This window comes from Sinohyriopsis cumingii, unplaced genomic scaffold (assembly GCF_028554795.1).
Source record: "Sinohyriopsis cumingii isolate HCF-2022 unplaced genomic scaffold, ASM2855479v2 utg002132l, whole genome shotgun sequence".
Taxonomy (NCBI): Eukaryota; Metazoa; Mollusca; class Bivalvia; order Unionida; family Unionidae; genus Sinohyriopsis; species Sinohyriopsis cumingii.
Genome location: NW_028316136.1, coordinates 502,479 through 525,630, shown reverse-complemented (window position 1 = coordinate 525,630; position 23,152 = coordinate 502,479). Strand labels below are relative to the sequence as shown.

Sequence of the window (23,152 nt, the reverse complement as noted above, 5' to 3'; positions counted from 1 at the left end):
TGGATCACTGACATGTCATCTCTGTCCAGGACTTGTATAGCCAATCATGTGCTGAAAAATGGTGTTAAACCCACAGCAACAACAACTATCACACCAAAGCATTTCTGTGTGTACTTTATTATAGTCTTGATTGACACGGCCATAGTAAATACAGATTAACTTCAATGGGTCATAATTAAAGTGGACCAAATTACAAACATAGTATACATGATATAAATAATTGCACCTGGGCTGAGTTTAAAATGTAAGTGACATTTATTGATCGAGTTGTCTAGGTGATAAAACATGTGGCTTTTACCAATCAATGCATTTATGCTAGAATTTTAAAGATGTCTCTGAGACCTTGACTTATTTACCACAGGATACCAAACATTTATCTACCATAGGTAACAAGACGATAGTTTTGTTTATTAGATGTATTGCAAATACATGTATAGGCTGGTTTTGTCAGGAGATATTGAGAGGCTGTACAGCTTAAGTTGTACACATTGATAGTACATTATGTCTCATTTATAAATACACTGTACTAGTTATTTTATGCAAATTAACTTGACATAGAATCCTAATTGATTATCCAATCGTGATGGATTTATTAGTGTAAGAATTTGGATAGACTGAGATATTTCATGATAGTATGTGCGTACATGTGATTTTCTTGTTGATCCTAAATAAAAATGGGGCCAGCCTGACATCCAATATGTCCACCACGGCAGCTGATTTGAAAATCTTGTTATCACTGAAGAATATCAGAAATCATTGGAACATTCCCTTATAGTCCAGACTAGGTTGCTGGCCTAGGGTCAAGGTTTTTTACGTTAATCTTGAGCTTTGTTATGAGAGAGTTAAAAATGAAGAGTTGCCAGCAGTTGACTAAAATCCACATACATATACTGTACTGTCACATACATATACTGTACTGTCACATACTTTTACTGTACTGTCACATACATATACTGTACTGTCACATACATTTACTGTACTGTCACATACATTTACTGTACTGTCACATACATATACTGTACTGTCACATACATTTACTGTACTGTCACATACATATACTGTACTGTCACATACATTTACTGTACTGTCACATACATATACTGTACTGTCACATACATTTACTGTACTGTCACATACATATACTGTACTGACACTCAAGCTTGCCTCAGAGATGTTTGTCTCATGTTAACTGCACAATTTACACATCTTTTGCAAATTAACAGGAAAAATTTCATTGTTATAGATTTTTATGAAAATCTCAGTAATAGTCACCAAATGATTTCCCAGAATGAGGGGCCCCGAGTGGCCGAGTGGTCTAAAGCACTCTCCGTTACGGATCACTGCCATCTCACCTCTGTCTGCGTGGGTTCGAGTCTAGGATTCGGCCAATGTGGGTATGTGAGAAAGCTTACCAGTAGCTTCTCATGGGTTGGTGGTTCTTTCCGGGGTTTTCCAGGGTTCTTCCTCCACCATTAATACTGGCTGCCATGCATAGCCTATCATGTGCTGAGAAATGGCATTAAACCCCACAACAACAACAACAATTTCCCAGAATGCATTATAGGTATGTCCACACTTGTAATGTGTCAAAATGTTCTCCCATGTGTCATGTCCATGTATCAATGTCATTTCTCCTTGTAACACTACATTGACCTACACTGATGGATTGAGGGTCATAACTTTCGATATTTTGCTTTAGGATAATAAATAGATTGCATGAGACATTTGGTATTTAGAATGCATCCCTTGATAGTGTGTGTGTGTGTGTGTGTGTGTGTGTGTGTGTACTTATATTGATAATGCTTCAAGTCTAGTGTGTTTCCACCCACCCCCACCACCCCAAAATTAATTCAGGGTCCAGGTCTGCCACTGATAGAATCTTTTAAGCTTACCCTTCAACAAAAGTGTGGGTCAGACATTAAGGAACAAAGATAATTTTACACCACCCCTTCTCTTGTAAAGCCGGTCTTATTCTGATAAACGTCTCCTTTGAAATTGTTTCATTTATGTGTGTGTTTGACTTGACAAAAGTATAGGAAGATAAGAATGAGGAATAATAATAATAATAATAATAGCAGCAATAATAATAATAAATGAGGTATAATAATAATACAGCAATATCAGTCTTAAAAGACCACTGTTATGTGAGACCACCTGTCTTGAGAGACTTTATTTTCAGTGCATAAATTTATTGATTATATAGTGTTATGACCTGTTATGAGAGACCACCTGTCTTGAGAGACCATACTTTTTTGGCAAAAGGGGTGGTCTTTCAAGACAGGTTCATCTGTAATAATAACAACAACTTGTTCAGAGAATTCTAGAGGTGGACATTGATTAGGAATAGAAATTCAGACCTCTTTTGTCAAAGAGAATGGGTGCTAATGCTTGACATAGTCCAATATTATTGCCATCAGCCAGTGGACCCCATCTTTTGCATAGAATGGGTACTGACCTTGATATGGTCCAATATTATTGCCATCAACCATTGTCCCCTGCCTTTTGCATAGAATGAGTACTGACTGATATGGTCCAATATTATTGCCATCAGCCTTTGTTCCCTGCCATTTGCATAGAATGGGTACTGACCTTGATATGGTCCAATATTATTGCCATCAACCATTGTCCCATGTCATTTGCATAGAATGGGTACTGACCTTGATATGGTCCAATATTATTGCCATCAACCATTGTCCCTTTTCGTTTGCATAGAATGGGTACTGACCTTGATATTGTCCAATATTATTGCCATCAACCATTGTCCCTTGTCGTTTGCATAGAATGGGTACTGACCTTGATATGGTCCAATATTATTGCCATCAACCATTGTCCCTTGTCGTTTGCATAGAATGGGTACTAACCTTGATATTGTCCAATATTATTGCCATCAACCATTGTCCCTTGTCATTTGCATAGAATGGGTACTGACCTTGATATGGTCCAATATTATTGCCATCAACCATTGTCCCATGTCGTTTGCATAGAATGGGTACTGACCTTGATATGGTCCAATATTATTGCCATCAACCATTGTCCCTTGTCGTTTGCATAGAATGGGTACTGACCTTGATATTGTCCAATATTATTGCCATCAACCATTGTCCCTTGTCGTTTGCATAGAATGGGTACTGACCTTGATATGGTCCAATATTATTGCCATCAACCATTGTCCCTTGTCGTTTGCATAGAATGGGTACTGACCTTGATATGGTCCAATATTGCCATCAACCATTGTCCCTTGTCATTTGCATAGAATGGGTACTGACCTTGATATGGTCCAATATTATTGCCATCAACCATTGTCCCTTGTCGTTTGCATAGAATGGGTACTGACCTTGATATTGTCCAATATTATTGCCATCAACCATTGTCCCTTGTCGTTTGCATAGAATGGGTACTGACCTTGATATGGTCCAATATTATTGCCATCAACCATTGTCCCATGTCGTTTGCATAGAATGGGTACTGACCTTGATATGGTCCAATATTATTGCCATCAACCATTGTCCCTTGTCGTTTGCATAGAATGGGTACTGACCTTGATATGGTCCAATATTATTGCCATCAACCATTGTCCCATGTTGTTTGCATAGAATGGGTACTGACCTTGATATTGTCCAATATTATTGCCATCAACCATTGTCCCTTGTCGTTTGCATAGAATGGGTACTGACCTTGATATGGTCCAATATTATTGCCATCAACCATTGTCCCTTGTCGTTTGCATAGAATGGGTACTGACCTTGATATGGTCCAATAGTATTGCCATCAACCATTGTCCCTTGTCGTTTGCATAGAATGGGTACTGACCTTGATATGGTCCAGTATTATTGCCATCAAATTATTGTCCCCAGTCTTTTCAAAGAAATATGTGGCACATACTATTCACATATACCACCACTTATGTTTCTGCACTAGAAATTTGCTATACATTTACATAATTTTAGAAGGTGTTTGTGTATGACATTGAGAGTCCTGTCTTCAAGGTTGAAGTCATGTCTCAGTATTTTAAGTTTTCTATTTCCTTTTCCCTTCCACTCTTCTATTAAAACCATTTGAGAGTGCAGGATGAAACTTGGTATACTTTGCATCATCACTAAAAGATTTTTTATACTACAAGGTCAAGGTCATGGCTCACTATTTTTACATTTTTCTTTTACTCTTTTCTTTCAAGTCTGTAACTTTCCTTTCCACTTTATAACTTTAAAGGCATTTGAGTTTAATCAATGAAATTTGGTATATTTTTATTCATCACAAAAAACTTCTTTCTCATACCACATGGGGCATCTTACCTTGAAGGTCGTGGGTATGTGAGAAAGCTTGCCAGTAGTTTCACGTGGGTTGGTGGTTCTTCCCGGGGTTTTCCCGGGTTCTTCCTCCACCATTAATACTGGCCGCCATGCATAGCCTATCAAGTGCTGAAAAATGGCATTAAACCCCACAACAACAACAACAACAACCTTGAAGGTCAGGATCATGACTAAATATTTAAAGTTTTCCATCACTCATTACCTTCTGCTCTACAATATTAGATCTGCCTGAGGTTAATGGATATATATATATATATATATATATATATATATATATATATATATATATATATATATATACATAATCATCTTTTGAAGATATTTTGTTACCCACCTTGGGGTTCCTGTCTTCAAGATGAAGGTCACAGCTCAATGTCAATGTTTTAAGTTTTCCATCATTTTATATGTCACACTATGACTTAAAAGTTGTTTGAAATTAAAGGATGCAGCTTCGTATATATGCCATATCTGCCATAGCATAATGGTCTGCAGACCAGGGAATATGTTGTTTGTTATACACATTGCCAAGTGTGCTACATCCATCCTAATTCCAGCTCTTCTGAGAATTGAAACTGTTGATTAGGTAACTTACCAACAGCACTAAGATGTTTAACATTTCTTATTATCACAAAAAAGGTATCTATATTGATCTAAATTTTGTCATTACTTCAAATCAAAAATATCTTACCCAGCAGAGATGATCTATGGTTGCAGTGTCATTTATTGATTTGGTCTCATTGGCTTAAGATGCATCAAAATACTTCTTGCATGGTTGTATAGACTTCTTTATGGCCAGGTTAAAAACTCTGCAGTTATAGCCAGGTTATATACACTATCTTTATAGCCTTGTTGTATACACAATCTTAATAGCGAGGTTGTATACACTATCTTTATAGCCTTGTTGTATACACAATATTAATAGCCAGGTTGTATACACAATCTTAATATCCAGGTTGTATACACTGCCCTTATAGCCAGGTTTTATACACTGCATGTATAGCCTGGCTGTATACACTGCATTTATACACAATCTTTATAGCCAGGTTGTATACACTATCTTTATAGCCTTGTTGTATACACAATCTTAATAGCCAGGTTGTATACACTGCTTTTATAGCCAGGTTGTATACACTGCCCTTATAGCCAGGTTGTATACACTATCTTTATAGCCTTGTTGTATACACAATCTTAATAGCCAGGTTGTATACACTGCTTTTATAGCCAGGTTGTATACACTGCCCTTATAGCCAGGTTGTATACACTGCCCTTATAGCCAGGTTGTATACACTATCTTTATAGCCTTGTTGTATACACAATCTTAATAGCCTTGTTGTATACACAATCTTAATATCCAGGTTGTATACACTGCCCTTATAGCCAGGTTTTATACACTATCTTTATAGCCAGGTTGCACTGCATTTATAGCCTGGCTGTATACACTGCATTTATACACAATCTTTATAGCCAGGTTGTTTGCACTGTCTTTATAGCCAGGTTGTATTCACTATCTTTATAGCCTTGTTGTATACACAATCTTAATAGCCAGGTTGTATACACAATCTTAATAGCCAGATTGTATACACTGCCTTTATAGCCAGGTTGTATGCACTGCCTTTATAGCCAGGTTGTATACACTATCTTTATAGCCTTGTTGTATACACAGTCTTAATAGCCAGGTTGTATACACAATCTTAATAGCCAGGTTGTATACACTGCATTTATAGCCTGGCTGTATACACTGCATTTATAGCCAGGTTGTATACACAATCATTATAGCCAGATTGTTTGCACTGTCTTTATAGCCAGGTTGTATTCACTGCCCTTATAGCCAGGTTGTATTCACTATCTTTATAGCCAGGTTTTATACACTGCTTTTTTAGCCTAGTTATATACACTGCCTTTACAGCCAGGTTGTATACATTGCCTTAATATCCAGGTTGTATACACTGCCTTAATATCCAGGTTGTATGCACTGCCTTTATAGTAAGGTTGTATACACTACCTTTATAGCCAGGTTGTATACACTGCCTTTATAGTAAGGTTGTATGCACTGCCTTAATATCCAGGTTGTATACACTGCCTTTATAGTAAGGTTGTATGCACTGCCTTTATAGCCAGGTTGTATGTACTGCTTTAATATCCAGGTTGTATACACTGCCTTTATAGTAAGGTTGTATGCACTGCCTTTATAGTAAGGTTGTATGCACTTCCTTAATATCCAGGTTGTATGCACTGCCTTAATATCCAGGTTGTATACACTGCCTTTATAGCCAGGTTATATATACTGCCTTTATAGCCAGGTTGCATTCACTATCTTTATATCCAGGTTTTATACACTGCTTTTATAGCCTGTTTATATACACTGCCTTTTCAGCCAGGTTGTATACATTGCCTTAATATCCAGGTTGTATACACTGCCTTAATATCCAGGTTGTATGCACTGCCTTTATAGTAAGGTTGTATACACTGCCTTTATAGCCAGGTTGTATACACTGCCTTTATAGTAAGGTTGTATGCACTACCTTAATATCCAGGTTGTATACACTGCCTTTATAGTAAGGTTGTATGCACTGCCTTTATAGCCAGGTTGTATGCACTGCCTTAATATCCAGGTTGTATACACTGCCTTTATAGTAAGGTTGTATGCACTGCCTTTATAGTAAGGTTGTATGCACTTCCTTAATATCCAGGTTGTATGCACTGCCTTAATATCCAGGTTGTATACACTGCCTTTATAGTAAGGCTGTATGCACTGCCTTTATAGCCAGGTTGTATACACTGCCTTTATAGTAAGGTTGTATGCACTGCCTTAATATCCAGGTTGTATGCACTGCCTTTATAGCCAGGTTGTATACACTGCCTTTATAGTAAGGTTGTATACACTGCCTTTATAGCCAGGTTGTATGCACTGCCTTAATGTCCAGGTTGTATACGCTGCCTTTATAGTAAGGTTGTATACACTGCCTTTATAGTAAGGTTGTATGCACTGCCTTTATAGCCAGGTTGTATGCACTGCCTTAATATCCAGGTTGTATACACTGCCTTTATAGCCAGGTTGTATGCACTGCCTTTATAGTAAGATTGTATACACTGCCTTTATATCCACGTTGTATGCCCTGCCTTAATATCCAGGTTGTATACACTGCCTTTATAGCCAGGTTGTATGCACTGCCTTTATATTAAGGTTGTATGCATTGTCTTCATATCCAGGTTGTATGCACTGTCTTAATATCCAGGTTGTATGCACTGCCTTAATATCCAGGTTGTATACACTGCTTTTATAGCCAGGTTGTATGCACTGCCTTAATATCCAGGTTGTATACACTGCCTTTATAGTAAGGTTGTATGCACTGCCTTTATAGTAAAGTTGTATGCACTGCCTTAATATCCAGGTTGTATGCACTGCCTTAATATCCTGGTTGTTTGCACTGCCTTAATATCCAGGTTGTATACACTGCCTTTATAGCCAGGTTGTATGCACTGCCTTTATAGCCAGGTTGTATGCACTGCCTTTATAGCCAGGTTGTATGCACTGCCTTTATATCCAGGTTGTATGCACTGCCTTTATAGTAAGGTTGTATGCACTGCCTTAATATCCAGGTTGTATGCACTGCCTTAATATCCAGGTTGTATACACTGCCTTTATAGTAAGGTTGTATGCACTGCCTTAATATTCAGGTTGTATGCACTGCCTTAATATCCAGGTTGTATACACTGCCTTAATATCCAGGTTGTATGCACAGCCTTTATATCCAGGTTGTATGCACTGCCTTAATATCCAGATTGTATGCACTGCCTTTATATCCAGGTTGTATGCACTGCTTTTATATCCAGGTTGTATGCACTGCCTTTATATCCAGGTTGTATGCACTGCCTTTATATCCAGGTTGTATGCACTGCCTTAATATCCAGGTTGTATGCACTGCCTTAATATCCAGGTTGTATGCACTGCCTTAATATCCAGGTTGTATGCACTGCCTTTATAGTAAGGTTGTATACACTGCCTTTATAGTAAGGTTGTATGCACTGCCTTAATATCCAGGTTGTATGCACTGCCTTAATATCCAGGTTGTTTGCACTGCCTTAATATCCAGGTTGTATACACTGCCTTTATAGCCAGGTTGTATGCACTGCCTTTATAGCCAAGTTGTATGCACTGCCTTTATATCCAGGTTGTATGCACTGCCTTTATAGTAAGGTTGTATGCACTGCCTTAATATCCAGGTTGTATGCACTGCCTTAATATCCAGGTTGTATACACTGCCTTTATAGTAAGGTTGTATGCACTGCCTTTATATCCAGGTTGTATGCACTGCCTTTATATCCAGGTTGTATACACTGCCTTTATAATAAGGTTGTATGCACTGCCTTAATATTCAGGTTGTATGCACTGCCTTAATATCCAGGTTGTATACACTGCCTTAATATCCAGGTTGTATGCACTGCCTTTATATCCAGGTTGTATGCACTGCCTTAATATCCAGATTGTATGCACTGCCTTTATATCCAGGTTGTATGCACTGCCTTTATATCCAGGTTGTATGCACTGCCTTTATATCCAGGTTGTATGCACTGCCTTAATATCCAGGGTGTATGCACTGCCTTAATATCCAGGTTGTGTGCACTGCCTTAATATCCAGGTTGTATGCACTGCCTTAATATCCAGGTTGTATGCACTGCCTTAATATCCAGGCTGTATACACTGCCTTAATATCCAGGTTGTATACACTGCCTTTATAGTAAGGTTGTATACACTGCCTTTATAGTAAGGTTGTATGCACTGCCTTAATATCCAGGTTGTATTCACTGCCTTAATATCCAGGTTGTATGCACTGCCTTTTATAGTAAGGTTGTATACACTGCCTTTATAGCCAGGTTGTATACACTGCCTTTATAGTAAGGTTGTATGCACTACCTTAATATCCAGGTTGTATACACTGCCTTTATAGTAAGGTTGTATACACTACCTTTATAGCCAGGTTGTATACACTGCCTTTATAGCCAGGTTGTATGCACTGCCTTAATATCCAGGTTGTATGCACTGCCTTTATAGCCAGGTTGTATGCACTGCCTTTATAGTAAGGTTGTATGCGCTGCCTTAATATCCAGGTTGTATGCACTGCCTTAATATCCAGGTTGTATACACTGCCTTTATAGTAAGGTTGTATACACTGCCTTTATATCCAGGTTGTATGCACTGCCTTTATAGCCAGGTTGTATGCACTGCCTTAATATCCAGGTTGTATACACTGCCTTTATAGTAAGGTTGTATACACTGCCTTTATAGTAAGGTTGTATGCACTGCCTTAATATCCAGGTTGTATATGTTGCCTTTATAGCCAGGTTGTATACACTGCCTTAATATCCAGGTTGTATACACTGCCTTTATAGCCAGGTTGTATACACTGCCTTTACAGTAAGGTTGTATGCACTCCCTTTATAGCCAGTTTCAGCCAATTGCTATGTACCTTGTTAGTCATGGTTCAATCTTGCTTTCATGCATAAGCTGTGTTTTACTGGCCTGTTTTAGTAGGGCACTGCTTTCTTCTTTCGCTGGGGTACATCCTAACATCGCAGAATCTGCCCTGTCTTAAATTTCAAGAGATTTCATACCTTGTATCTTCTTTCATTCCACATCGGCATTTTGAACATCAGCTTGGCATTCTGTGGCCATATGTGTTGCTTGCAATACAGATCCTGTCTTCAGAACACCAGTGTGGTACATAAAATTGCTGTCTAGAGAAGAGTGCTATTGTAAGACAGTTTGCTTCACTGCAAGTCCCAGAGAGGCAAGCAACCCTGCCTAACTGGTGGTCTGGCAACAAAACAGCATAGGATGTATTGTTCATATCCATATTCAGTGTGTTTTTTTAAAGTACCCAGGTTTCCTAAACTCAGAAAAAATGAAATTAAATATTTATTCCTATTAAAGTGATGTAATAAATAAGATGATGACTGGAGTGATGTAAACACCAATGATTTCTAAAATGAATGGTTCCAGATGTTTGTAAATTGGGTTTTATTATTTAGATTTTAGTTTGCACCAGACATGAAAGCCTTCTTATGCAGTCGATGTCAAACTGGTAAGAAGATGGATCATTTGGTGTTGCTTGAAATTAATACTACCCAGGGCTGGCCTTAGGCTATTTAGACCGATTTGGCCCAATCGGGCCATGCGCTCACAGGGGATACATGTATTAGTATTTTTAAAAATATATCCATAGAGAGAAACTAATTTCAAAGTGATAGAAGAAAATTTTAAGTTCAATATCATATAAAACTTGTTTAAAAGTTTATTTCCTAATGTCGTGCTCAGGGGGGGCTGTGCTCATAAATCTAAGGGGCCCCGCCAAAATGATCAAAATCGGGCCCTGCATTTACTAAGGCCACTGCTGATACTTCTGACTGAAGTTTTGTTTATACTTTCATTAATTCAGCATTCCTCATAGTCAGCAATGATTCTTGTTATTTAGGGGCCTCAGGGTGGCCAAGCGGCCTAAGCACTTGTCTTTACAGATCACTGCCATCTCACTTCTGTGCACGTTGGTTTGAGTCTTTTGCTTGGCCACTGTAGTTATGTGAGAAAGCTTGCCAGTAGTTTCCCATGTGCAATTCCCAGATTTACAATTGTGTCCCATAGTAGTTTGCCAAAGTGTAATGTTGTTAATGTGTGGCACCATGTACAGTTGCTTACAAATTTTGTTCATCTGCAAACTGCATAGACCCATATCTGATATTGCATAATATTAGTGTTGGCAGATCTGAGTCTATGCAGTTTGTTAGGACTAATCAATAGAACAAATAACATGGACCGTGGGTACTCTTGTGGGCATTATGCAATGGCAGATCTGGGCCTATGCAGTTTGTTAGGACTAATCAATAGAACAAATAACATGGACCGTGGGTACTCTTGTGGGCATTATGCAATGGCAGATCTGGGCCTATGCAGTTTGTTAGGACTAATCAATAGAACAAATAACATGGACCGTGGGTACTCTTGTGGGCATTATGCAATGGCAGATCTGGGCCTATGCAGTTTGTTAGGACTAATCAATAGAACAAATAACATGGACTGTGGGTACTCTTGTGGGCATTATGCAATGGCAGATCTGGGCCTATGCAGTTTGTTAGGACTAATCAATAGAACAAATAACATGGACCCTAGCAGCTCTTGTTTGGCATTATGCAATGGCAAATCCAGGCCTATGCACTTACAGTTTGTGCACATATTCTTTGCACAGTCAAACATGAGTCTTACACGGGCCTGAGATGCAGTCCTGGCTACCTAGATGAGTTCATGTACTGGTCAGTCCAGGCTACCTAGATGAGTTAATATATTGGTCAGTCGAGGCTACCTAGATGAGTTCATGTACTGGTCAGTCCTGGCTACCTAGATGACTTCATGTACATGTACTGGTCAGTCCTGGCTACCTAGATGACTTCATGTACATGTACTGGTCAGTCCTGGCTACCTAGATGACTTCATGCACTGTTCAGTCCTGGCTACCTAGATGAGTTCATGTACTGGTCAGTCCTGGCCACCTAGATGAGTTCATGTACTGGTCAGTCCTGGCTACATAGATGAGTTCATGTACTGGTCAGTCCTGGCTACCTAGATGAGTTCATTTACTGGTATTCTTTGGTGAATAGAAAAGAGGCTCAAGTGACCCTGAATCATCCTTTGCCAATTGGATGAGTTAATATTTTCAATACCTCAAGTGGCCCTGTTATTGATAGCAAATAGACAAATCACAATGTTATCATTGATAGCAACAGACAAGTCACACATTGTTATTGATAGCAAATAGACAAGTCACAATGTTATCATTGATAGCAACAGACAAGTCACACAATATTATCTTTTAATAGCAACAGGCAAGTCACACAATGTTATTGATAGCAAATAGACAAGTCGCACAGTGTTATCATTCATAGCAACAGACAAGTCACACAATGTTATTAGTGAATTGTTTGAAAAGATGCAAACACTTTGTCAGATTAATGATACTTTTGGGGAATTGTTCGGCCATCCAAGTCGTTACTATGCAAACTTCAACATGGGAGAGACATATCCTCATTTAGTCTTGGTCCATATTCTCCCTGACATAAACAGTGAAAAAAACCTGTTTTCCAGATATTCTCCACATCAACTAACAATGGTTGGGTCATGAGCTGTTGGCTTGATAGGTTTGTATCCCCACCAAGCAAAATCACGTGTTCATTGTTAATTATAGTCTCGAGTCTTTTGTAGCGGAGAATGCCCACATGAAGATTATCATCTGTGTCGAAGGAATTTGTGATGTTCATTTTGTAACATTTGTTTTTGTACAGTAATTTTGCATTGAATCTGACATCACCTAACAACAGATGATTCCTTGGTGGCATGTAGACTAACTGAATAATGATTTCTTTTATTTGTTCTTTTGAACCAAAAAAGGATTTGCTACAGTTTATGTCAGATATTTGAGTGTCGTTGGGTAGACTAGTAGCAGAAAAGCACTCCTCAAAATTCTGTTTTGATGCAGTGAATTTCTTGAACATTATTTTGGCGCTAGTTTTGCTTGGGTTGGAGTATGTTATCTTTATTCTTTCTGTCAGACCTTCACTTAGACTGTCTAAGTCCGTAAGTTTTAGCCACAAGCCATCATCCACAGACTTGGGATGTTTGAAATTCAAGTCTCTGTGCAGGAGGTAGATACCAACATTATTAAAATACTTGTCATATATTGGGTTTCCATTGAAGATGTTGAGCTTTGTTTGAAAAAATGTATCCAAGGTAATATTGTGTGTGAAAATCAGTGTGATGCTTGAACTGGCAAAAATGATACACAGACCAACAGAGGACAAGAGTTGACGAATGTACTTGCATTTTGTATTCTTAGAGGGCATTTTAGTTCCAATCATCTTTACTGCTCCTGGCAAAAGGATTCTTGTAAAAATGGAGACGGTTAAAAGAAGAGCCTTGATGATTTGGTATATGCTGATTGGTTCCTCATGACATGATGTAATCACAATACTGATGATGGCCTGTGGGACTTCCTCAAGCCAGATCACAAGGGTGGAGATTAGCTCCAGATGTATTATACCACTTCCTGTACACACATATTTGATTGTATTAATTGCTTCAAAACTGAAGAGAATGGAACCACTACCACTAAATATTAAGGTCGCCATAATAGTTGCATTTTCCACTTTACCATACAGTAGTCCATCCTCCATTACTGTGATGTCATAGTACAACAGCCAGTCACAAACAAGCTCTGTTATATCCAAAGTAACCAGAACCACTACAAGGAGGAATTTAATGTAGCAGTGTTTCTCGAAAATTCTCTGCAGTTTGCCCTTTGGAGGGTCAGAGTTAATGTTATCTATGGGGGAATAACTAAACTTTGGTGGTGAATAACTGCCTGACATCTTTGAACCCAAATTGACTGAAAAAAAGACATGGAGACTGTTAAAATTTTGTGCAGCAAAAATATATTAAGTGCTTTTGGAAAATGTCTTTGATATTTCAGATCATTTTTAAAAAAATAATGAAAAGTACAAAGTAATATACTAGTAGGTACTAATATGGATAGATACTAATATGGATAGACAGACAGACAGATAGATAGATAGACAAATGCAGGATAAAAACAGCAGAATGCAAAAATGACACTGCAACAATAACAAAGTAAAAACTTTTTACATAAGGAAGCAATATATAGTGACCAACATCAGATCAAAGTATAATGACTAATTTCTTCAACTTTCCTAGAAGTAGATGACATGGAATGTGGTGATAAACCTCAAACCAAAGTATAAAAGCTGGTATCTTCCATAAAATAGATAGAATATTCTGACAGATATCAATTCAGAATGTAAATCCGGTTTCCTTTACTTGCCTTGAATAGATATAAAATTTCTTTTAGGGAAAAGTATTTCTTCCTCACTGACCTTTAATTTCCAGCTGTGTGATTATTCATAACTGTAACACTCTACTCAGAGAAGACTGATGTTATATGGAATTAGTTTGTAGAATTTCTGATAAAATTGTATCTTGGCTTTATCCTCTTGTCTGCAGTATTGTACGTATTCATGGCATAAATAAATGTAAAAAATACTGTTGAACAGCTGTAATGACACTCATTGCTTCAATCTTTGTCATGCAATCAATATGCTGTGGTTAGAGGTCCAGTCATACTCAAATCTTCCCATCATTGATTTAGACAACAGCTTGACTCTACACCTTTGAGTCAAAAGATGTAGGATAATGCAAGTCTCCCTTTCTAACTACTAACCATATTTATCATGTGTGTGACATACACATAGACACCAAGAAGTGTAGACCCTGATCTGTCATCATACTCTGTCCATACTGTTTGATTGAAATTATAAGTACATGTGACTGGGTGGGACATGATGCTACATGTCTGCAGCATGATGCCCCAGTGCTAGACATTGCTATAAACTGTCCCACTGGAGACATCGTAGTGATATGACTGAAAAAGTTTTCAAGCTACATTTAAAAATCCAAAACATGCACACACACCTGGTATGCTTGATGATATCTACATGTTTGATGATTAAGTCCATATTTTATGATAAGCCTATTGATATTAAATCCATGCTTGATGACAAGTCCTTGCCTGTTGATAAGCCCATGATGATAAGCTTATACATGTACTTGATAATCCTGTGTTTGATGACAAGTCCATATTTGGTGACAAGTACATGCTTGATAAGTCCATGCTTGATTATAAGCCCATGCCTGAGGATAAACCCTTATTTGATTATAGGCCCATGCTTGATAATATGTCAATGCCCAATAAGCCCAAACTAATGATAGGTCAATACTTGATGATAAGCCCATGCTTATGTTGAGTCCTTATTTTTTGATGATTTGATGACAAATCCATGCTTGATAATAAGTCCATACTTAATGATTAAGCCACTAATGATAGACCAGTGCTGATAAGCCTGTTGATGATAAGCCCATACTGATGAGAAGTCCATGCTTGATGACAAGTCCACACTTGTTGAGAAGTCCATGCTTGATGATAAGTCCATACTTAATGATAAAGCCACTGATGAATGGCCAGTGCTGATAAACCTGGTGATGGTAATCTCATGATGATGAGAAGTCCATGCTTGATGACAAGTCCACACTTGATGATAAGTCCATAATTGATGATAATCCCACCAAAATATTTTACCAAACTGTGGCAAGTAATAGCATTAGAGATCTTTGTCTGATAATAATCCACCACCTCTACACACCCTTTGACAAATTTATCAGACTGCCTCCAGGTCTTATAAAGGGAAGACAACTAGTTTTCACTGTCATTTGGTTTTATATGTTTTGAATGTATAACATCCAGACTCATTAAAGGAATGCAAAATCACACAGAACTTTACAAGTCAGATTCTATGTATAGTATGTGGGTCTATCAGACAGTACTTTACACATCAGATGTATGTATAGTATGTAGGTCTATCAGACACAGAACTTTACACGTCAGATGTATGTATAGTATGTGGGTCTATCAGACACAGAACTTTACACGTCAGATGTGTGTATAGTATGTGGGTCTATCAGACAGTACTTTACACATTAGATGGTATGTATAGCATGTGGGTCTATCAGACACAGAACTTTACACATCAGATGGTATGTATAGCATGTGGGTCTATCAGACACAGAACTTTACACGTCAGATGTATGTATAGTATGTGGGTCTATCAGACACAGAACTTTACACGTCAGATGTATGTATAGTATGTGGGTCTATCAGACACAGAACTTTACACGTCAGATGTATGTATAGTATGTGGGTCTATCAGACACAGAACTTTACACGTCAGATGTATGTCAGATGTATGTATAGTATGTGGGTCTATCAGACACAGTACTTTACACGTCAGATGGTATGTATAGCATGTGGGTCTATCAGACACAGAACTTTACATGTCAGATGTATGTATACTATGTGGGTCTATCAGACACAGAACTTTACACGTCAGATGTATGTATAGTATGTGGGTCTATCAGACACAGTACTTTACACGTCAGATGGTATGTATAGCATGTGGGTCTATCAGACACAGTACTTTACATTAAGTCAGATGGTATGTATCTTATATGGGTCTGCTGTGATCCACAGCTAATTCAGAAGCCCACATTAACTATCAAACATCAAGGAGCCAGAGTGGTTACATGGTTAGCATTCTGGACTTGCAACATCAAGAGTTCAAATTTGAATCCTATCTTCAGATCAGCCGGAGTTGTCTGCCTTTAAAAAGCAAGGTATATTATTAAAGATAAAAAGGGCACCATCCTTAGGCTTGAACCTAGATCCCACTTTATCACAGACAAATGATGTCATCAGTGTATTGCATTGACCAGGGTCATACGTTAGATATTGCACTAGTTATGTATAATATCATGATATCCACTATGATATCCAGATTATAAGCTTCCACTACATGTAAAATCTGCTGAAAATATTAGAGTATTTAAGAAAAGATATCATGAGCATGTATGTGTTTCTAACAGATAATGGAATTTAGTATTTTAACACTAAACATGTTAAAATAAACAGTAATTATTGCCATCTTCATATAATGTGCATTGTTATACTCTCCTTAAGAGGGCCTCAAGGGAGAATAGTCCTTGACTAATGAGTCACCCTCTATAAATAAAGCATTATTATATTATTATTATTATTATTATTATTATCCAACAAGGCATAACATCATAGCATCACACAAGGTAATACTAAACAAGGCATAACATCATGTAAGGTGATATCAAACAAAAAATAGCATCATAGCATCACACTATGTGATACCAAACAAGACATAACATCATATTGTCACAGAAGGTGTTATCAAACAAGGCATAACATCATAGTCACACAAGGTGATATCAGACAAGGCAAAACAAAGTATCACACTAGTTGATATCAAACAAGGCATAACACCACAAAAGGTGATATCAAACAAGGCATAACATCACACAAGGTGATATCAAACAAGGCATAACATCACACAAGGTGATATCAAACAAGGCATAACATCACACAAGATGATATCAAACAAGGCAAAACATAGTATCACCCAAGTTGATATTAAAGAATGCATAACATATCACAATGTGATATCAAACAAGGCATATCATCATAGTGTCACACAAGGTGATAGCAAACAAGGCATAACATCGCACAAAATGATATCAAACAAGGCATAACATCACACAAAATGATATCAAACAAGGCATAACATCACAGTCATGCAAGGTGATATCAGACAAGGCAAAACAAAGTATCACTCGAATTGTTATCAAACAAGGCATAACATCACACAAGGTGACAATAAACAAGGCAAAACATAGTATCACACAAGTTGATATTAAAGAAGGCATAACATATCATACACTGTGATAACAAACAAGGCATATCATTATAGTGTCACACAAGGTGATCTCAGACATAACATCATAGTGTCACACAAGGTGATGCCAAGCAAGGCATAACATGTCACAAAATGTGATATCAGATAAGGCATAACATAATGGTGTCAAACACAGTGATGCCAAACAAGGCATGACATTATAGTGTCACCATGCAAGATGATATAAAAAAAGGCATAACATCATAGTGTCACTCACAGTGATATTAGACAAGGCACCAAATCATAGTGCCACCATGCAAGGTGATATCAAACGAGCCATAACATCATGGCTTCACACAGAATGACGGTATAAAGGTAGAAGTTCCCACCATTTTAAGTTGTTAACTCCTGCACTATTTATTCTAGTTTATAATGCCAAATTTGCATATTTTGTGTACTAATTATAATCTTACATTTTAAGTTCATTTCATATGAAAATTCATAAAAAAATTAAGAATTTGTGATCTTTTGTAAAAGATATACAGTGTGTTATTAAAAAAATGATGACATATATTTAATATCAAATGGATACCAGTACTAACAGCTGCCTCGCTTGGCGCTCAGCATTAAGAGGTTAGTGTTAGGACTGGTCGGCCCGGTGTCAGGATAATGTGACTGGGTGGGACATCATGCTACATGTCTGCGGCATGATGCCCCAGTGCTAGACATCACTATAAACTGCCACATTGCAGACATTGTAGCAATATGACTGAAAAATTGTTAAAGCTATGTTAAAAATCCAAAATCACATCACATCACATCAAATGGATACTTACACAAGATCATTTGTAACTTTGATGGATGATTCTGTAGCGAAGCCATCTATTAGGATTTCAAGACCAGAATTTGTGTGTTTTTGTGTTTTATTTTTTTCTACAGTTTTTAAAGTTATAAGGTGCTGAGGCAAGTAAAGTGTCTTGCCCAGGGACACAGTTTTAAGGTTATGTAGTACTGAGGCAAGTAAAGTGTCTTGCCCAGGGACACAGTTTTAAGGTTATGTAATACTGAGGCAAGTAAAGTAAGGGGATTTGCCCAAACTGCATAGACCCAGGCCTGCCAGTGCATTATGAGATCTGGGTAAATGCAGTTTGCAGTTTGTTCTGACATTTAAGCAAGGATATATGGTTGAAGAATTTAATATTGATCTTTCTTCTTATTTTTATTTTGAGTGTATTTTCCCACATCGGATGATAATTTGTATATGTTTCCATGGGATTTTTAAAAAAATTGTGTGTGATTTGGATTTTTAACATAGCTTTAAATAAATTTCAGTCATATTGCTACTTTTGCTCTAAAAACTAGGCCACCAGAGCGGTGGGTTCTTTAAAAAATTTGTTATTTACTCCATTATTACTGAAAAGGGTCTTGGGGAATAATCACACTATCTGTGTTACCCTCAACTAAAATAATAATAGTAATAATAATAATAATAATTAATTATTACTATTATTATTATTGCAATGAAAATGTTTTATACTGTTGTATGTACATCAGTCAGTCTGCTCACTTCTGTAAAGGTGTATCAGCATTGGCTCTGTGAAAGTCATATGTGTCAGATTTCATGACGGTGACAGGATCAGATTTTTATTAAAATTGCTTTCTACATTTCAGATGAAGAGCTCAGCAAAAAAGCACAACAGATATATAACGAAGCCAAGGTTTGTTATTTTAACATTGGTGATTCAATAGCACCCCGAAACATGTTTTTATTTTTCGTTGGAGTATTTTGGTTCCTTGCCCATTGAAGTCTGAAAGTAAAGTGTATTTTATCATCCCTAAATGGATTTGACTTTGAGATTCATGCTGATCGATTTAGTTTCTAATTCTAGTCTAAATGGTTTCCCATTTATACATGTTCTGCTCCATTACATAATTATGATCTGAAAGCTAATTATCTTGCTATTGTAACATGACATGATTGCACTTTGAATCTGGTCATAATTGATGTTTTGTCTCACAAAACAGGTTTTTCAAGGCAGACTTAACATTACAAACTTCCTCACTTTAATTATGTTAATTGGAGCCATAACAGTGGGCAGACTTAACATGACAGGACTTCCTCACCTTAATTATGTTAATTGGAGCCATAACAGTGGGCAGACTTAACATGACAGGACTTCCTCACTTTAATTCTGTTAATTGGTGCCATAACAATGGACAGACTTAACATGACAGGACTTCCTTACTAGAATCTGTTAATGAGAGCCATAACAGTGGACACACTTAACATGACAGGACTTCCTTACTAATATATGTGAATAGGAGCCATAACAGTGGACACACTTAACATGACAAGACTTCCTTACTAATATCTGTTAATGGGAGCCATAACAGTGGACACACTTAACATGACAGGACTTCCTTACTAATATCTGTTAATGGGAACCTTAACAGTGGACACACTTAACATGACAGGACTTCCCAATATCTGTTAATGGGAGCCATAACAGTGGACACACTTTACATGACAGGACTTACTAATATCTGTTAATGGGAGCCATAACATTGGATAGGGTCTGTGTTGCTTGCAGTCAGATTCAACTTGTAAATGAGTACATGTGGTATTTGCAAAATCCCTTGGCTTGATGTAATTATGTATACTAGCAATACATTGATTTTCTTTTATCACAACAGCATTGTAGCACTTTTATTTATAATCATTTTTTTAATAACACAATTATCCCTTTAGGTTGAAATGGTATGTTGGTTCATTCAGAGGACCATTCAGACTGTTACTCAGTGAAGAAAAAAATTCTCATCAGCTTGTGTTTTGGTCCGATATTTACAGGCTCACTCTATTTTTGTAGGGGCCATATCCAGAGAGAATGGTTTCTGGTTCAGATGACTTTACATTATATCTGTGGGAGCCTGAACAAGACAAAAAACCAGTCTGCCGAATGACAGGACACCAGCAGTTAATCAATGATGTCAAATTTTCTCCAGATACACGACTGATTGCCAGTGCATCTTTTGACAAGTCTATCAAATTATGGGATGGTAAAACTGGGAAGTAAGCAGTAATTATCAATTAGGAAATTTTTTAAATAAAACTGAATATCATGTTTCATCAGTTTTATATTGTTTTGAGTCATATATGCTTACAAATGATATGAATTCACTTGTATAAATTATGCAAGAACAAAACTAAAAGAAATATTAATCAGTTTCCAAAAATGATGCATGGCATGGTCTTGGTGAAAAGGACTATATTGAATAAGGGTCATTTTCTGCCCTCGGTTTTTATGGGGGAAAAAAATTCTTGAAAATATCACAAACCTGTGCCTCAATGTATTATTTGATGTATAAATCACCCTATTCTGCATTAAATATGCACATAAATATCTTTTTCATACCAAAACATGACCTTTGAACATGGTCTTGTATGGGAAATTTAAGAGAAAATGCTACATTTGAGCAACTTGAGCTAGAAATAAGCGCAGGCTTGATCAGACAAGGTATTTATACTGATTGATTAATTTTTATTAAAAATTTTAGGTTATCGTATTAACTTATGTGTTCACATTTGCGCTAATCACTAAAAATTAAAAAAATTATGAATTTTGCTACATATCATTGTCGTTGTTTTCCCTGTTGCACCGTAGCTGCTGACATATCGCTACATGTGAGCAATTATACCCACATTTCTAGAGTGCGCTATATTATTTTCTTCAGTACTATATTAGAAAAATTACGGGAATAATAACGATTCAGATATTTTAAAAACAATGTTATCCATTCATTTTTCTCTTTCTTCATTCTACCTAAATTGCCTTGGGAACAAGATTTTTCGAAGGCACTGAAGGGGCATTTGGAACTACATATATAAACAAATACTAAGTGGAGTAAACATTAAATGAAATTGTATTTTTACGTTGCCAATTTTTGGCAAAAGGATGCTTTAAATAATAGGGTAAGTACATATATATTATTTATTTTCTACATTAGTAACGGGTTTTTCTTCAGTTCCATCACGATACCGTTTGCTGTTTAATTCACTATTACAGTGCAGTTCTGTACATGTGATCTAAGTGAAACTGTAAATTTTATGCTGGAAATAATGTTTACAACCTGCATACTTTTTCATTAAATTTTGTTAACTGTGTCTTTCTTCATATTAACAACATTAATTCTTTAAAATTCAATTATTAACTGTGCAAACAACAAGTAATAGTCTGCAGTGGTATAAATCAGCAGTGGTATAATAGTCTGCAGTGGTATAATAGTCTGCAGTGGTATAAATCAGCAGTGGTATAATAGTCTGCAGTGGTATAAATCAGCTTGGAAAAAATGTCATGTGCCTGATATACATCAGTAACAGCGATTGATTCAATAGCTCAAACGGTAGAACATTTATTCTGCAAACTTGTCGCACCAAGCTCAAATCTCCCTTAACTCATTTTTTCTCTTCTTTTTCTTTCTTTTTCGTTTTAAGAATTAATATCCATAATATCAACAGCTGTGAATTTACAGTTTGAAATAAAATTAGTAACTGCTCAGTTTTCAAAAACAAAAAATAATGCACAATTTGAAAATAACTTTATTTTTATTTCAAGCAAGGTAACATTTTTATCAATATGTTATTCATCTAAAATCGAACATTACAAGGGTGGCATGTCTGCATCAGAAAATAATGGTAGTGGAACCTGTGTTGTGAAGCGGTTATTCTTCCATAATTAGATAGTATAACTTTCATACAAGTATATTAATATTCATTTTTTTCATATTGAATTTTTTTCACATTTCCGGTGCACTCGTATCAAGAATAATAATAGTTTAAAGAATAACGTACATTTTTTTGGGAACAATGGCCACAGTAGCAATGGAAGCCTAGTAATCATGATTTTGTAATTGAAAATAATATGTGCATTACTTCTACGCCAAAAACCTATTAGTTCAATCTACTTATCTCCAATACCATTACTTCTAAAACATATTTCACATTTTTCAGAAGTACATTAAACATTCTGAAACAATAGTTTATTTGTTTTTCTTTCTTATTAATGTCCACATTATATCTTTACAGATAGTTTATAAATAGATTAAGTTTGACTATAGACTACCTTAAGGGGTGTGGAAGACAAATTATTTATTTTTTCTTCTAAAGAGAGAAACAGAGTAGTGTATGTGTTATATAGCCATGAAAATATAAGGATAAAAGTACATAAATACATAAAGAACACTTGTCATTTTCATTGAAGGTAAGAAACCCATGCATAAGGCGAAGAAGTGAACATACAGGCCCCTGTTAATGCCTCCTTTACCATCATATTCAATAATATCAAACAATCATTTAAATAATTCAATAATATTAAACATTATTTTATTGATGAACAATTTTGTATTGTATGATTAAGTACCTTTTTGTCAACGTATTTTAGAAACAGTTTTCTTTGACGTATAAGTTCGATATT

The 23,152-nt window shown here is 36.6% G+C and overlaps 2 protein-coding genes across 3 annotated transcripts in view; one reads left to right on the top strand and one right to left on the bottom strand.

Annotated features, from left to right (window-relative positions):
• Nucleotides 1-12,158: 12,158 nt before the first annotated feature.
• LOC149771072 (uncharacterized) lies at nucleotides 12,159-14,878 on the bottom strand. 2 transcript variants are annotated; one of them, XM_089948869.1, is made up of 2 exons: nucleotides 14,591-14,878; nucleotides 12,159-13,741 (listed from the first exon to the last, which is right to left on the bottom strand). In XM_089948869.1, the coding sequence occupies exon 2, from the start codon at nucleotides 13,722-13,724 to the stop codon at nucleotides 12,363-12,365; it is 1,362 nt and encodes a 453-aa protein (XP_089804995.1). In that variant the 5' UTR covers nucleotides 13,725-13,741; nucleotides 14,591-14,878; the 3' UTR covers nucleotides 12,159-12,362. The 2 variants fall into 2 exon arrangements, with proteins under 2 accessions (XP_089804995.1, XP_089804994.1); XM_089948868.1 differs by having other exon boundaries at nucleotides 14,247-14,877.
• A 4,366-nt stretch (nucleotides 14,879-19,244) lies between these two features.
• Nucleotides 19,245-23,152, top strand: part of LOC149771071 (uncharacterized) — an 80,834-nt gene continuing 76,926 nt past the window's right edge. The window contains exons 1-2 of the mRNA XM_089948866.1: nucleotides 19,245-19,399; nucleotides 20,549-20,751. Of these exons, the coding sequence (XP_089804992.1) occupies nucleotides 20,567-20,751 (185 nt within the window). The 5' untranslated portion in view covers nucleotides 19,245-19,399; nucleotides 20,549-20,566. The remainder of the gene's footprint in view (nucleotides 19,400-20,548; nucleotides 20,752-23,152) is intronic.